Source organism: Cylas formicarius, unplaced genomic scaffold (genome assembly GCF_029955315.1).
Source record: "Cylas formicarius isolate icCylForm1 unplaced genomic scaffold, icCylForm1.1 PGA_scaffold_2__14_contigs__length_35257938, whole genome shotgun sequence".
NCBI classification, from domain to species: domain Eukaryota; kingdom Metazoa; phylum Arthropoda; class Insecta; order Coleoptera; family Brentidae; genus Cylas; species Cylas formicarius.
Window position 1 is genome coordinate 20,910,247 of NW_026844319.1, and position 17,783 is coordinate 20,928,029.

The 17,783-nt window shown below is 36.0% G+C and overlaps 1 protein-coding gene across 2 annotated transcripts; it reads right to left on the reverse strand.

Moving 5' to 3' along the window:
* Positions 1 to 996: 996 nt before the first annotated feature.
* On the reverse strand, positions 997 to 13,642 carry LOC132698154 (uncharacterized). Of its 2 annotated transcripts, none has more exons than XM_060664067.1 (5): positions 13,525 to 13,642; positions 7,293 to 7,379; positions 4,613 to 4,707; positions 4,399 to 4,558; positions 997 to 3,078 (listed from the first exon to the last, which is right to left on the reverse strand). In XM_060664067.1, exons 1-5 carry the CDS (start codon positions 13,546 to 13,548, stop codon positions 1,336 to 1,338), a joined length of 2,109 nt encoding a protein of 702 aa, XP_060520050.1. In that variant the 5' UTR covers positions 13,549 to 13,642; the 3' UTR covers positions 997 to 1,335. The 2 variants fall into 2 exon arrangements, with proteins under 2 accessions (XP_060520050.1, XP_060520051.1); XM_060664068.1 differs by lacking the exon at positions 13,525 to 13,642 and adding an exon at positions 12,547 to 12,580.
* Between the last annotated feature and the right edge of the window lie 4,141 nt (positions 13,643 to 17,783).

Here is a 17,783-nt window from a genome sequence, read left to right on the forward strand (position 1 = left end):
AATGCTGCTCGGTTTAATATTTTGACTGACTGATCAGCGAGCAGCTCTTCGCTTTTTTCGAATGTCTTTCCAGGAAACGGTGTCTGTGATCGCACCGATTGCCTGTGTACTTTTGAGTTCTTGGAATGCACACAGGCCGGGCCAGGCCCATTCGGTTCCTCCGTCGCGACAGTGTGGTATGGTAATATTGTGGAAACTGATAGCTGATACCTTTGTTATAATAGAAGGCAGGGTGTTTTGAGAACAAATTGCCATATAAAAAACGTTTTGCAGGGGCTTGATATATTTGATATACGTAAGAACGAACTTCTAAGAAACGGAGAGAAAAAGAGTTTTTTCAGCAATTGACTTTACTAAAAAATAATCGAAACAAAACAACAATATCAAGATTATAGTCGTTTGGACATGTATGAAAGAAATTTTTATTTTTTCACACGAAAAAAAAATTACTCCACATAGAATGAGAAAATAATTTCTATTTTTGGATGGAATACATTTTTTATTTCACGGATATTGTCTAAACCTGTTGCGCGATGGCGTTTGTAAATTTTTGGTAGAATGGCCGTTTGAAATATCAGACTTGTTAAAAAACACCCTGTATTATGCAACAAGTTTGACATTTTAGTCACGAATATTTAATAAGTATCAGGAGCGTCAGGTGTTAAAGTGACACTTGGAGCACCCCTGATCGGTGCATTTAGAAAAGGGAGTAAAATATAAAAATAATTATCGACTTTTTCAAAAAAAGATATGTAAAAACAACTCTGTCCAACTCAATTTTTATTATTCGTTGCATTGTTTGTATTAATCTGTCTTGCCAGTGAATAAAGTATAATCATGTTGAACTTGATTTATAATCTAATTGTTTTGATACTCATTCATTAAACCTATTATTTGATTGCATTTACTTTTCAATTTTACCTTAAATATTTTTTACCCAATAAGCTAAAAATGTTTAGCCATGTATTTTGAGTAGCTCAAAATGTTTTGGGGACGCAGCCAAATTGAAAACGCATTAACGTTACTGTTTATTAAACAAATATATAAAACTACAACAACCGTGACTTCGTGGGATAAAAAAAATCACAATATTGCCTCTCAACATGAGAGTTCGACGATCCCAAATAAATACGAGCTAAACCAGAGATGGCATCTAGCCTTACAGTCAGCTAAACGAAATGAAAATTTGAGGTATTCTCGGTAACCAAAGTTATACAATTTTAACCCCCTTATCGCTACAATGGCAATCGTACCTAAGCCTAGGATTAGTTATCCTTAAATCGTTGTCAGTCATTTCTTAAACCATGCAATCTGAGCAATATTTTCTTGCACTGCTCAGATCCTCTCGCTTTTCTCTAACGGCTGTCCTTGTTCGTCGATCTCTAACGATGGTATCAACGGCGGCATGAAACCGTACTCCATCTTGATACTCTTGGCGTCAAAATTTGAACGCGCCTGTCTATAGCTCCTGCCTAGTTGCCGACCGTACTTCGAGCTATATTTAGGCGGGGTCAACCATGCGTATTCGTCAGCATTTTTCAAATTGAATTCGTTCTTATATACAGGCTGCTGATGTACGCAGTCTTGAGGAGGCAAGTAGCCATTATGGTTGACTTTCAATTTTGGCTTGGGCGGTTGGGGTGCGTAAGAAACCGGATGGTTCAAGTAGTACACGATATTTGAGTGCTGCTGGGTCTGTTGGTGGATGTTTTGAATAAGTTCTGAATCATGCGTTTGGTGCCAAGGAAGATTTACGTAATAGACCTGAGGCCATTGCGTCGCGCTTTGTTCTTGGGCGTGGTAATGTCTGTTGATAAAGTTTTTCTTTCCTGTCGGTATTTTTACTTCTAATGGGTAATGTTCCTTGATAATATTTTCCACTTGAGGCTGGTAGTGTGGGTATGGTACTTTAACTGGGTAGGGGCGGTCGATGTATTTGGTAACTGGAACTGGTATATGTACAGACTTCTCCACAACCGAATACGCTTGTGGATTCGTTTTCCTCATTAGAATTGGCATAGGGTCCGTTTTGGTGATCTCAGACTTTTCCGATATCCCCTGCGTTAGCTTTTCTGCCTTGGCGTCTGTAAAATATAAGAGCGTCTTCCCCAGTTCGATGTCTTCGGACGCCTTGACTTCGGCCGAAGTTTTTCCGTCATTTTTACCTTCAACCAGATATTCCACCGGATATTCGTATTTCCCCAAATAGTAGGGCATACTTTTTTGCACCTCGATCGCAACCTTTCCTGCGGTGCGATCTTCCGTTTGCTTAGCATTTTCGGTCAGTGGTTCGGCGTGGTGGAGTTGGATGCCGGCGGTGATGGGTGCCAGAAATTTCGTGCTGTGGGTGACCAAAACATCTTCCGAACTTTTTTCGATTACCGGTTTTTCCTCTGCAGATTCAGCGACTACGATTGGTTGTGCCAACGTCGCGTTGGAATTGGATGCTTTTAGAATCGCAGGTGTTGCGTGTTTTTTCATCAACTTTTGCAACGACTCTTCCTTACCGTTGGCTGCCTCGTTGATGTCTATTACATCAGCGCCGGTTACCATATTCTTGGTGGACTCGATCAGCATATTCTGGTGGTCGTCGTGTTTATCGAACGAACGGTCGATGTTTTTTTCACTTTTCTCGACACTGTTGGTCAGAGAAGAGTCCGATTGTTGGAAATATTCGCCTTGAAGGAGCTCCAATATTTTGGGACTAGCCGGAGCCGATTTTGCCAAGAGCAGAATAAACTGCGGTTGTTTATATTGCGAAAAACAACAAACGGTTTTATTGCTACGCTGCTGTTCGGAACAGCAAATTGGAGTTTGAATTGGCTGGGAAATCTCGGGCTCACTGGATTCGTTCTTCTCTGCCGGATCTGATTCGGGCTGGGTTACAGGATTTTCGTCTATGATGTTTTGTATCGGTTTACCGGCGTCTACTTGTACGACCGCCGGATCTTCCATGGGTTTGTCTTCAAGTTTTAGTCTGGTGGGATCTTCTTGAACGGGCTGGTTCCTGTTCTCGGTGGGTCTGTGCGACTGTTGTCCTTTCGCATTCTCCATCAGTGCTTCTTTATCCGCGATTTTCTGAAAATGAAATGTTATATCCCAGAGTGTTTAATTTTATTTACTTTATATTTTATAGTTATTTATTGCCAGTTGGTATGAAGTCGATCAAAAATGGTTATTTATTTCCTTTTAAGATGATCCGAAAAAAATGTAAGTTCCCCTGTACAAAAACATATGGAAGTATACGCAACAATATTATTTAATAAAAAACAACATTTACAATTGTTACAATTAAATTAGCAATATCATTAATTATTATATTTTAAGTGTCAATTTCTATATTATCTAACTGCAAATCTTCCTAAATATTGACTGAATTACGGCAAAATATTCTACCTCTATAGGTAACATCTCTAGTTTTAATTTGGACTTTCGTATACATCGCTTAAGTTGGATAATTAAATAATTTGGACATTTTAACAGACTCTACTGAAATAACAAAGGGCCTTATAATAATAGATAAATTAAAACATAAATAATGGAAATCAAAATAAGTAAAATAAATTTCAAAAATCCACAAACTGTTTATCTCTAAACCGATTTTAATACATATACGTGTTTCACCGAAGCATGTTTTTGGTATATTGTGTGCGTCATAAATGTTATTTTCCTTCCTTTATCCTATACGTATTTTGCTGTATATGAACATTTCTATTAACATAGAAAGTGCACGCAGATAGTGTCCTCTCAATCAAGCTGTGTTGATTTTGAGTACAAGATGTATTTTTGCTTTTTAAGCTAGCTCCTTTCTTCAAGTGTTTTAGGTATCGTAATACTGAACTAGCGAGATATCGCGTCGAATTTGTGTGACAGAATGTTTCTTTTAAAAATTAACTTTTTGAAGTAAATAGTGAAATAATTTGTACCGTTTGAGGAATCAATGCAACGATAATATGCAAGCAAATTGAAAACAATTTTGCAAACTAATTTGTGTATGTTTTTCAGCCTCCAGCCTATGCTATTTGCTTTGTATGTCCTCCATAAATTGATACAAAAATTTCATGTTTCTATATGCTTCAAATTTTAACAGGCGTTCCTGTTTACGGAATATTCGGAAGGGACTTGAAACTAGAATTGAAATATTTATATTTATTTTAGATTTAGTTGCCCATCTGGATGAGTTGTCTGCGCGGTGCGTCTAGTGTCAAGACAAGTGGCTTAGTCGTTGGGCCATCGAGGTCCCTAGCCACATTCATTCAATTTTGCGGTTGCTTAGTCGGTGAAAACGTGTGATTGCGACGACGTTACGGTGTCAAAGAAATTCGCTAAACGTTTCGATCTACTTTATTAGTTTCGATTGCGCGAGAGAATTTTAGGTCTAAAAATCGGTAAACTCACGCCACTCTTTTTGTATTTGAGCGCCTCTTCGTCGAGAATGAACGACGCGGAACTCTTGCTGTGCGGGCCGGTGTTACTGTACTCGACGATCGGATGGTATCCCCAGTTGTCAGTGAAGTATTTGACATCGTGGTTAGAATCGGGATTTTGCACGTAGTACCTTAACGTTTATACATCTTACAAACCGAAAGTAGAGAATGTTGGTACGACTTACCTGCCCTCAGCAAAAATACCCTCGCGCTTTTCGTCTCTGCCTTGGTTTCCTTTCTTCGTTTCTATCCGGTAGCCGAACTGGTAATTAGGCGGATTCTATATGGAAAATAACTCTTATACTTATACAAGTGTTCGGCAACAGCTGATGAACAATCTGGTTTAGAACTTTTGATCTGTGGCCAGTGGTATTTTGAATGTAAGGAAGGACCACTGTGACAAGTGCTTTATTGCTTATTGGGGAGAAGAGCGTAGGTAAGGTGTTTTAATTCTGGGTTCAGTGACTCGGGCTGAGATAGTTTTACGGCTCTGTAAAGAAGAGAGTTGATAACCGATGATTTTTGGGCCGGATGGTGATGTGACCATGCATTAAGGTGGAGAACCCACTATCACCAGTCGTCGCGAATATATTTATGAAAGCCTTTGAGAAGAAAGCTCTCGACATTTTTCATCTAAAACCAAAATTATGCAAACACTGTGTCGATAATACTTTTGTTATTTGGCCTTATGGTCAAGAACCCTAGTAGATTTTCTTAGACATTTAAACTCGATACACCCTAACATACGTTTTACCATTGAGTTGGAAGCTAATAATAATCTGAAATTCTTAGATATTCTTATCAATAGAAAATCAGACCTAACATTGGGTCATTGTGTTTACAGGAAATATACGTACACAGACCGATACCTTAATGCATGGTCACACATCACCATCCGGCCCAAAAACCGTCGGTTATCAACTTTCTTGTGTACAAAGCGGTAAAACTATCTCAGCCCGAGTCACTGAACCCAGAATTAAAACGTCTTACCTCTGCTCTTGTCTCTTATAATTTCCACATTCCGTTCCATTACACTTCACCACAACCTTCCAATAGCAATGAGGCCGAAAGCAATCCTACACTTGCCACTGTGGTTCTTCCTTACATTCAAAACATCACTAACCACATATCAAAAGTTCTAAAGAAATATACAGTCAAAACCAGATTTACCATTTGTCTAAAACTCGCATCATCTTCGATCTGTCAAAGACAGAATTTCATTTAAGATGCCAGGAGTTTGCAGCATTCCATGCATATGCGGAAAAGAATACATTGGAGAGACTGGACGAAAAATATCAACTAGGCTCAAATAATAATAATAAACTCAGCAGCAGTTGCCGAACACAATCACAAAACCGGACATAAAATTATATTCGATAAAACTAAAATTATTGCATGCAATCAGTTCTTCTACCAACGAAAAATCCGAGAGCCTATAGAAACATATAAACAACCTAACAATATTAACTGCGACTCAGGGCATCCGAGACGGTGTTTATGCCCTTCATTTAGCTTCGCCCCTATCAAACAATATATAAGCAGGTACAGAGTAGAATGCTAGCCAGTTTCAGTCAAGCTCTGAAGAAGCCAACAGGATGATTGGCGAAACGTTAGCAAATTCGACTTAGCAAAAACTGATGCAGGAGGAATCCAGAAGTTTTGTAAAAAGTATTACAGTAGCCTGTGGAAGTTTCTATGAAAAATAACTCTTGTTGCGATGCAACAACTTAACGAAGGTTCCGATTATTTTTCTAAATTCAAAAATCCCTAAAAGGCAGACGAACTACAGGAGGAAATCGGTATGATGTATAGCCTCAGTTTTTGCAGGTATTAAATTGAACAACGTAAACCAGTATATAAGCTCCAAATTAAAATACATTACATAACATTAAAATACGAGAGAGTGAGAAGGCAAGCGGTTCGCCATTTAATGCTGGTTTATGTTGACTGCAGATTATTGCCTGCCAAAGTCTGTTTCAAATGGTGCAGAGAAAGAAAACGGGGGATCCCGTAGATAAAATATTATCTCAATAAAACCCGCTTGTTTGTAAAGAAAAGCGTAAAGCAGTACCGTATGGAGCACAAGAATATTTTTATTCGATAAAGCGTGGATTAATGAGAGATATATACTAGTGCTCTTCAGTCAATCTTTCATCGACTGGAATGAACGAGAAAAGAACAAGCAAAAGTTGTACACGTTAAAAGAGAAGGTGGGTTATTGACATTGTAATTCTCTCGGACGAGTGTCTATCACAAGAAACTGAATGCCGAAGATTTTACTTTTTATATGCCTCCCAAGTAGTAATTGTTTATGAAAATAGATCAACTTCGTCGTGAATAGAACACATTATGGATTGGATTGCGAATATAATAAAGACGGAACTATTAGCTATAGTGAATTTACAAAAATATCTCTTTTAACATATGCGGCCACCATATCACATTACATTATACATATATACATTACATTACGGAACTGGAATCGTCTTATCAAAGAAGAATAAGAGGTGGTTGATTAAAAGGTAGAACCTTTATAATTTAGTAATTAATTTTATTAATGATTTGGTCTCGCAGGTAGAAAGTAGATACCGGAAAGGCGAGCCAAGGCATCAAATCAAGTCTCATTACCTAATTGTTCGACTTCGTATAACAAGTATAGAAAAAATTAAAAATGAGATACCAATTAATTCTGGAGCAAACCCTTTTTTTCGGTAAGTTCGAAAACAATGACCATCGATTTTAACGGCACTCACTTGACCTCGTTGCTTAATAGCGCACAAAACGTTTTGTACAAGTGCAGTTCCGAAGATTAAAGAGGAACGTGCAGTTACAGAGGATAGTTAAATAAAATTCTATGTAACGTACCGGGTCGTATTCCTTGGGCTTTTCCACGTACCCCGGGGGTTTCTTGCATTCCGTATGCAGAAACGTCAGCATAAATATAACCGAAACCTGCAAAAAGATGGATTTTAGTTTCCGATGTCCTGTGGAAGTGTTATCGCTACGGGCAACAAAAAAATTACATTGATCGTTGTTATTTAACATTGCGGATATCGAGAGAAAGTATAAACCTTTACGAAACGCGGACTCAAATCATATTTGAGATTAATGATAATGTCCTTTTGGCTATCGCGGTTGTCTCTTTAACGGGCGATCGATTTTGCGGAATTTGTTGCGAACTGGTTTATCGTAGCTCGCAATCTGGGAACGAACGAAGGATTAATTAATTAAGACATTTCTCATTATCCCATTAAGCTATAATACAAATTACCAACTAACATTAAATCTTTAGACAACAAAATAATCATTTAAAATTGAAACGGAATCGTTAATGCTGTTTTAATCAGATCGAGATTTCGGACTATGTTAGTTTTCAAATGATTTTTTTTGTACATTTTCTCTGCCTAATGTTATTTTTATACCGTATGTCCCAGTAACGATGCATGGAATTATGGACGATCGACGCTACCAATAATTTTTTCAAAAAAAATTATTTTTAAGTAAATTCGCTATTGAGTAAACGTAATTATCACCTTCATTTTTCATTATCTGGAAAACTTTTTGACATTAACATTAGTTAAAGTGAATACTGTTTGAGCTAAATTCAAATATGTTTTTTTTTTTGCTGAAAGAAAAGTGGCCACCTGCTCCGTTCTCATCACATATCCGTACCATAGTAATTGTGTTATCTGTATTCTCTCTGCAGTCGTGTCTACTCGCCATGTTCTTCGTCGTATGTTTTCATTTCGTATATGTTGTGTTCTAGATATCCTTCCTAGATATTTATACTGTTTACATTTTTTTACTCTAATTATATGCAGTTCGGGGTCTTTATTTTTGCTGCCAACCGGTAGGTATTCCGTTTTTGTCATATTCCTATTTAAACCCCATTTTGTATATTCGTCTTCCAATTTTCTTAGCATATAGTCTACATCCTCCTCATCACCTGCTATGAGCACTTGGTCGTCTGCAAAAAATAGTGTTGTTAAGCACTTATCTTCTACCGCGATTCCCATTCTCTCAATTGTTGTTCTCCACCTGCTTAGTGCTTCTTGAATGTCTATCTTAAATAAAGTTGGTGATAAGCTGCACCCTTGCCTCAACCGTTTTGTAGTCGTAAATGGCTTTGATATTGTCCTATTTTAACTACACTTTTTGAGTTTCTGTATATGTTTTTTATTCATTTATTTTATTAATATACATACCTATGAGATGAATATGTTTGTTAAATATTAAACATGATTTTTAGGTTGATTGATTTTTATGAACTTAAATGTGATTTGGCAACAGCAAAGCAAAAGAGTTGGCGCAGAAGCTTCAATACAGTTTTGTATCTTTATGCGCAGTTTGGTTGTATTGATTGTCGTGCTACTGTGTTGGCGGCTGTTGTCTTCGTTGCTGCGTATTTCTAGTGTTCTAGGACGTGTAAATATGGAAAAAAGACATGACCACGCTTATTTTGGTCTAAAAATTGGCGGCAGCCTGGGAATCACAGTGATCATTGTTATTTTTGTTCGTGTAATATTCAAGGATTCAACAGAAAAAATAAGAAACAAATTGTGTATCCTCATCTTGACTGTGCTATTCTACAAGTTCCTCAAGGGCCAGATGTACCGATACCTACCGCCCCAAAAAAACTAGAAAACGTTATATCGTCAGAATCAGAGGAATCTAATTCCGACCCAGATTTCACGCCAGATTGAGAGCCCGAAGTATTTAGCCAAATTGTTAGCGTCCAGACTTCGTGACAAGCATTTACTGGCACCTGGCGTCACATCAAGCTTTTACCGGGATCCCGAAAAAGAGTTATGTCAATTTACTCAGGAAGGACCTCTAGTGTATTGCAACAATGACTTAATTTCAAAATTAAGAAATGTGCCGTATTTATGAAAACTTAGGACTTGTTTTGAAAAAAATAAACTACCAAGAACATCAGTGACTTTGTGGTGACCTGCATGCTTCTAGGACAACAGGGGGGTTATACAAAATTTCCATGCTCAATTTCCGAGTGGGATAGTCGGAAAAGAGATTGGACTCAAATAGAATGGCCCTCTAAAACAAGCCTTACATCTGGTAGCAAAAATTTATTAAGAGATAGTATAAGTATAGTTGACCCCAAAAAAGTTTTACTGACTCCTCTTCATATCAAACTTGGCTTGATGAAGCAGTTTTTTAAAGCCCTAGACAAAAATCGACAGTGTTTCAAATATTTGGGTCTGAAATTTCCAGTCATATCTGATTCCAACATAAAAGAAGGAATTTTTGTTGGGCCTCAGATAAGAACATTATGTAAAGACAAGGATTTTCAAATTTAAAGGACTGTCTATTTCCCTAATACCGTTCTTCTTATTTACTCTGGGATACAGGGTACCATATTATTGTTTTAAACCTTGTATATATCATATGGGAGTAGTACATACAAGCGTATTTACATTTTTATGAAAAGTTGTTTAAGTAGTTTAACTAGATTAACGACGCGATGATAGTTTCTTTGGTTAGTTATTCTGAATTGATTAATTTTACGTTCAACTGCGGCTTAGGGACTTGTTTTGCCATGGACATCGAGCGGTTGACCCAATTCATCCAAACAATCACCTCTTCAAGTTTAAAAAGAGAGTTAAATCCCATTTGTAATTGAGGAATTTTAAATTTTCAAGACTTACTCGGTTTCTAATCCGTTCAGATATCAAGGTACCCAACCCAAACACTCTAGTAATAAATTATTTATTACAAAAAAATGGTTCGTCTCAGTCGCATTCACGCACGTGCCCACCTCGGCAAAGCCAAAGAAAGCAACGATGTGAGTGATTATGAGCGGCGACCCTTTCTAATCGTGAAAAGGAAATTATTCCGATTAATTACATCGTTTGTTTTGGGAATATAATTGCACCAATCATTGTTCCTTCCTACTCGACGCGCCTGTCACTTCTGTTCAGGTGATGGCGTTTCGGGCAATTAGTTTTTATGCTGGCGATGGATAGATTTCCGAAACAAATTGTAAACCGGCTAATTTCGGCGTAATATTAAGGTTAGAAAAACATCGTCGGGGGCTTGCTTCTGTGGGAATTGGCACTCGAGGACGCCACTTCCTTTAAATCTTGTCCGTCAGTTGGTTTTGATAATGCGACAGCGTAATTTCTCTATCGGCATATATTAGAATGGTTTAAAACACGAAATGTAGCGATGATTACTTAATTTGTTGAGACAATGTTATTAACGTCATGCGTATGATGATAGAAGATTGTTGTGGGTATGCGATCACTAAAAGAAACATATATCAAAACCTAACTTACAAGAATGAAGGATAACTATTAAAAATTGTTAGTTTGTCCTATCAAAGGATCTCACAGGCTTCGCCCTTTTGATTTTATGTTTTCTTTCTTTCTACTGGCAAAATTTTCTTCTCTTTATTTCGACGAACGTTTGCTCAATAACAAAAGAACAAATAATTTGAGTGAATAACCAATAATTAGATCAGTCGCTCCATTTCTATACTGATCGTAATGCATTGCTGCCAAACTAGTAGATTTAGCTTTTCCTAGAAGTTAGTGATTAATTCTCATGATTGAAGCGCACCACACACTGCGAGCGAGGTATATTATAGCTCTGGATTAGTTTTGGATTGTTAGTACTTAAGGTTTTACCGATTAGTGATTCTACCTTTTCAATGTAACCTACTGCAGTTTAATTGTATTTTTTATATTGCCATCAATTTCCAGTAAGAAGGATGTTAAACAGACACTGTGAATCTATACAACTCTCATATTCTTGGTTTATGAGCTTAAATTTATCACAAAAATGATATAAATACAAATCTTCTAGGTTCCTCTTGCATCGGTAGTTGATAAGTCAAACCTACATTTCGCCAATTATCCTGTTGGCGTCTTCAGAGCTTAACTGAAACTTACTCGCATTGTACTAGGTACCTGCTTATATATTTTTTGAGAGCAGCAGAGCTAAGGGTGGGGAGTGCGGGCATGAACCTTGAACTGAGTCACGGTTAAGATTGTTAGGTTGCTTATAGATTTCTATGGATTCTCGGATTTGTTTTTGGTGGAAATATTGACTGATTATATGCAAGAATTTTAATTTTATCCAAAAGATTGGATGTCTGGTTTCAATGGCAAGTGGGGGGTTGCTTTCGGACACATTCTCTGCGGAAGGTTGCGGTGAAGATAGTTTTACTGACAACCGATGATGATTTTTGAGTAGGTCTTCTGTAAATAGAGTGACCCAATATTAGGCCTGATTTTTTATTAATAAAAATATATATGAATGGGAGATAATTGTTAGTTTCCAGTTTATTTTAGGTGGAAGGTGTCGAGGGCTTTCTCCTCTTCCATAAATATATTCGCGATGACTGGGGAGAACCCATAGCTGTTCCTGACGTTACAAGAAAAATATATTCCAGGCAAGCATTTTTCAATTATGAGAAGGTTTGAAATAGTATTAACAGATTTAGTAATTGATTGAGCTCTGAAGAAGTCAACAGGATGATTGACGAAACCTCAACAAGTTTGAGTTATCAACAATCGGCCAGGGAGGCGCTGAGAAAAGATAGGACTATGCGTTGACTCAGACAGTGTCCACAGAATGTGACAAACATTGAATATAAAACTAGTTTTTCTTAAAACAATCAGTATATGACTAAATCTTAAATTTAAATGAGATTGTTTTTCATCCACCATTTCTGAAGCTCCAATAAAAAACACTTATATCCAAAAGTCAATAATTCGCGAGAATTTTAAAGTTGACTCAAATTTTAATGAGTTCGGAATCCGCTTTCAAAAAAACAATAACACAAATTTGCCAACTTCTTCTCAACGCGATAATGTCATCCAAAGCAACACGGTCGTTTTCGCGATTATCTTATAAAAAATGGCAAGTTCATCGCCCGTTGTTTCTTCGCTTAATAACGATTGTTTCGCCTTGAAAAGAAAGTAAAGTGAATAAATAAAAATAAAGTTAATGGAGGCCGCCGTAGCGTCGTTTATGTAAATTGGCAATGAAAATTTATTACTTCTATTTTGTTTACGGTGCCTTCTATGTGGGATCGCGGAAAGTTGTTTTCGTTTTCTTCGCGTCGTTTATCATGTTTGACAAAAAATTGTTGACATACCTTCACCTCGTAGGCAATTGATGAGGCACGCAAGTTCCGCTTTGATGGTCTTTAGCTGTTCTGTCCTTTCATTTTAACACGAGTGGTAATTTTTTCCTAGGGCCCCAGATATCTACAGAGTGTCCCATATCCCATATATATTATCCACCATAGAACAACAGGTGTTATAAGTTTGATTTTAATTAATTTTTGAAATACTTCCGTAATTTTAAAACGTGTTAGCTTCTATTTTTAACTGCCCGGCGCATGCGTATGACGTTTTAGGGGTTTCACCACATTTGTAGTATCAAATGTAATCTTTTTATTTTGCCTGCTACTCTATTGCAGATAAGCTATGGGGACGCACTGTATGGCGAACTACTTTTTAACCCTTAATTTTATCTGCGATTTGCGATAAATTTGGAATTGTTCATATGCGATAATTCGAAACAAGAACATGACAGTTTTAAACCACATCAAAGTAGGAACTTGATTGATAAAAAAGGGGAACAACTATTGTCATTCTTAAAACATTTACCAAAGTTTTAAGAAAGTAGGGATCAATATTGCAGCTATTAGATCGATTTTCTTCTTTCTGAGTTGGTGATGTTACTTTTAGCTCTTTTTGAAATTAACTCTAATTTTTCACAATTACGTTAAAGCGAATATTGGTAACATTTTACTTTATAATTCGCATTGACATGATTTTTCGAGATATATAATATTGCAAACTCGATATGGAAAATGTTTTAACAAGTTCAGAAAGGCTAAAAGTTTGGAAAATAACATGCAAATAAATTTTACTTTTTTTTTCTTTTGAATCGATAATTTAATTAAATCTAGAGATTTTAAGGCGACAACAGGACAATAGAATTGGGTACGACCAAATTTAATTTTAAAAAAAGCAAAGTCGGAAAACACCTCCACCGGCGTTTGGCAAAAAAATAAAAAAAGCAGCATTCATTACTGAATAATTATTATAGAATGGACTTAAATCACCTGTGCCGCATTGAGCATCATCATCACAAATTCGTTTTCCACGCGAGAAAATTCACACGGACTTGGATCGGCGCGTATCTGCGTCACGCGTAGGACTCTTCGCGAACTGGTCCGATTTAGAAATGTATCAGCGTTTCATCTCGAAGAGAGACCCGTCCCGAGGAGAAGGCCTTTCACCATTTGTACCGCGCCAAACCCATTATATATATATACATTTCGCTGGGCGGTGTAACTTTTTGGACTTTTTTTTTATTTTCATTTTCATTTTCCAGTAAGTGGTTGGTTATCTATTAATTTTTTCATAGACTTGTTATTTAACTTTCCGCGTTCGTCAAAAATCTTGTTTCCGACTTCAGTTGTAATGACCATATACAGAGATACATGAGATCAAACATTACCTAATAAATGTATTTTTACATACAAAATAAATTATAAAAAACACTTTTGAAAGTATGTACGTCGGCAAGGTCTGGGCTTAAAGAAGGAATAACATTATGCGCACATTACTTTTAGGGGCAGGGTCCGTGGAAAACAAAGACTATATACTTTGAGATGTACCATACACATCTAAGATACAGGTAAAAGTAAAGACTAATTGCAGCATATCGAACTAAACCCAATCAAGTGGATAAGTAAAATAATATTTTATATGTCATCGCAGCACTTTTTAAAAATAATAATATTGAAAATATATAGGGCAATTCAGTATGCTTCTATCTTCTGGATTCCTCCTGCGTTCGTTGCTGATGAATCGAACTTGCTGACGTTTCGTCAATCATCCTACTAACTTCTTCACAGCTTAACTGAATGTTCAGAGCCTAACGCAGAATTCAATAAGTAGCGCCACTATTATAAAACTCTAATAAAATGAACACCGAGCGCCGAACAAAAAAAATATTTCGTACATAACAAAAATGCCACTAATTTAATACATTTTTTGTTAGAAACCTGAACGGGACGCGTTTTAATAAGCACATTTGTTTCAATCTCAATTTCCTCCTCCTTGGCATTGATAACAGCATGCCCGTTCGCAATTTGAATAAGGTTCTAAACAGTAAAAATATGATCACAAAAGACATAAAAAACAAACTTGTTTTTTTGGCTATGATGTTTAAAATCGGAATAATATTTGTTTTTTATCTTTACAATTTTTTTCCCTTCGAAGAGCACCGAATTACTCAGTATCTAACATTATTCTTACTTTTAGTTAATACTTCAATAATAAGTTAATTGATGTTTTGAAAGTTTTGAAATATTTGCTGGTATGTATTTCCGGTTTGTACGTCTTAAATTTACAAAATTTATTTAGCCAATCTTTAGTTTTATTCTGAATGTTTTTTCAAACGCCTGAGTTAATATATTTTTGCTTTTTAATATTTTTACAAGCGATCAAGCAAGATTGGTCTCGTCCCCTCCAAATATGGATTTGCATTTTATCTCGGCATGAATCGCACTGCGAGCGGTGACCATAAAATTGATTCACACACATTGGAAGCCGAAAAATAGTATCGCCAAAAGTGAAAGTGCGTAAGAGATTTATTTGTTTGAACGATCGCGTGGATTTCCTGCGCCCAAGACGAGAATGGTTTGATGTTCTAGATCACTTTTAATTTTTCTTTGCCCCGACACCGGAGAAATGGCGATTATTTCCTTATGAGACTACGATAAAATTACTTTTCGGATTCTTCGCTGAATTTCTACAAGGAAAGTAAAACTTGCAGCCGGTCGTTAATTGATAAATTTTATTTCAACACGCTAGGGTTCGATGAAAAATTTCAAATAACTCTCTATGGTATATGCCTATAGATATACAAAATTCAGTACTAAAATTTTAAGGGCATATTTATCAGCCAAAAATAAGTTTGCTTTTTGCATTATTTTCGAGATACAGGGTGTATATACTTTATAGTTCTTTTCATAATTAGTGAAAAACCTTTTAGAAAAATGAAATGAAATTTTTTGTCCAATTTTTTGGGCCTAGCTTCGTTCAAAAAATTAAAAATCGGCAACAGCATGGTCAAGATTTGTTTAATTACAAATCGGATTAATTTCAAAAATTTACTGAAATTAAAGAACAAATAGAAAAACCAAAAAAAAAATAGAATGACCCCAAATAAGCATGCCAAATTTTATGAAAATAATTGTTAAAGTTTTTTAGCAATAAATAAAAAAATAATTTCTTCCGAAAGTTCAGGAACATGCAGGGCAATTTTTTTAATTTTTATTTTGCAAGCGAATCTAGATACATAAACAATGAAAGAAAGAAACAAAATTCTTTTTTTTTAACTTATAAATATCAATTAGGTCACACTGGGACGCCACTGAAGGGAATAATTTTAATATAATTACACAGAATCACCGGTAAGCCTTCCAAATTTTGTCAAAACTGTAATTAATAAAAAACACGTGCTTATATGAAAAACAGAATTGCAGACTTACAGAAATATGCCCTTAAAATCCTTGTACCGAATTCTGCACCACTTTACATATTTAATAATTTGTGCAGGGATTATTCTAGCCAATATAAAAAAAATATTTTTGTGATATGTGCGAGTCAAACAACTCATATTATACAGATTGCCTCTTGAATTCCAAAAGCCTATGATATTTACAAAAAAAACACAAAACTTCACTTTTTCTAGTCAATTTTAGTGAAGAATTGTAAGAAAAAGGAAAATCCATTATGTAATATAACCGCCAGATCAAAATATATGTATACGAATCGCCTATTGAGATTTCTTAAAGGTTTTCATTTGCATTTTCAAAATGCTGATAGGTAGAAAAATCTGATCAAAAACGGCCAGTGTGTGTCATTCAAACAAAAACAAAACAAACCTATGACGTGTTCATGTTAAATAAGCGGCGGTAACATTGCATTCCTCAAAATTTCCGCCTGAGAATATCAACCCTGATTACGACACACGTCAATTACGTCGATTAATATAAAACGTCGACAGTTTTATGGCGGATATAAAAGAGAAATGTGTAACTCTTAAAAAAGATCTACCTTACGTCGTCACAGACCTAGATGTAGATGCTGGCTTTTACCTCGCCAATTCCGTTTTTTGCGGGTTTTACAGGAAATTGAGCAACGTATATTTTAAACCGGGTTCCGGCGGCGCTCCCCTTAAACGCTCCGCCCAAACAGAATTTTTGTTAAAGGTTTTCTGAAACGTATACCTCGTTTCCTCCTTTTCACCCACTTGTCACGCGGTTTTAAGGCAGTGCGTGTTCGAAATATTGTAATGGAGGCCAATTAAGAAATCTTATATTTGTTTATGTCGACGTGCCACGTGTATGTGCAGCTTGAAATATATACCTAAAATCGTGAGGTAAACGCCGTGGGCCACGTTTCTTACGTAACACGCGGTATATTAAAAATTTAAGTTACGAAATGTAGGGGTGCGACGAGCGGGTTTTGAGTAGTGGATCTGTGTACACTAATCCAACTAAATTATTCTTAATTTCATCGAGAAGTACCAATAGATATTACCTAAATTATCACCAATTTCTGACAATTACATTGTAATCATCTTGCTCATATTAAATAAATACGGAGAGGTAAGTAGTGAAACTTTTTAAATATTCTAATCATAACATCAAAAAGAGAAAAAATAACGCCAAAAATCATATTAAAAATAATTTAAATCGAAATCAAAAATTGCTTCCATTACGACTTGTTAAAAAAAATTATAAATTCTGGAAGATATAAATAACACATATTTTGAGGCACCTGACTTAAAAAAACAAAAGATAATCTAAACAAATGATGGTTCAAATTTGGCAACAAATTAACATAATAATAAACACCAAGTTATTGAAAACCTATATTTGTCAAAACTATTGCATTTCAATATTTCGGTAAGGTGACTTTTGTAATTGCGCGGCCTAAGAACATTCGATCCCTGATATTTTTTTGTTATGTTGGTACACATGTCCCATGTTACTTTTTTTGTGTTTCGTGTGCTCGGCCATTTTGTGCTGTCAAAAAAAAAATGGAACAAAGAATTTGCATAAAACTTTGTGTAAAAATTGGAATACAGTGATGCAAAATACTTGAAATGTGAAAATGTGTATAAGTGGTACAAGCTGTTCCAAGATGGCCGAGAAGACGCCGATGACGAACCTCGCTCTTTACGCCCCAGCACTTCAATAGCGTTCAAATCGTTGAAGAAGTGAAACAAATGGTGTTGAAAAATCGTCGAATCACTATTAGAGAAGTGAAGAAGTATTAATCATGAACCATGTAGCAGCAGCTT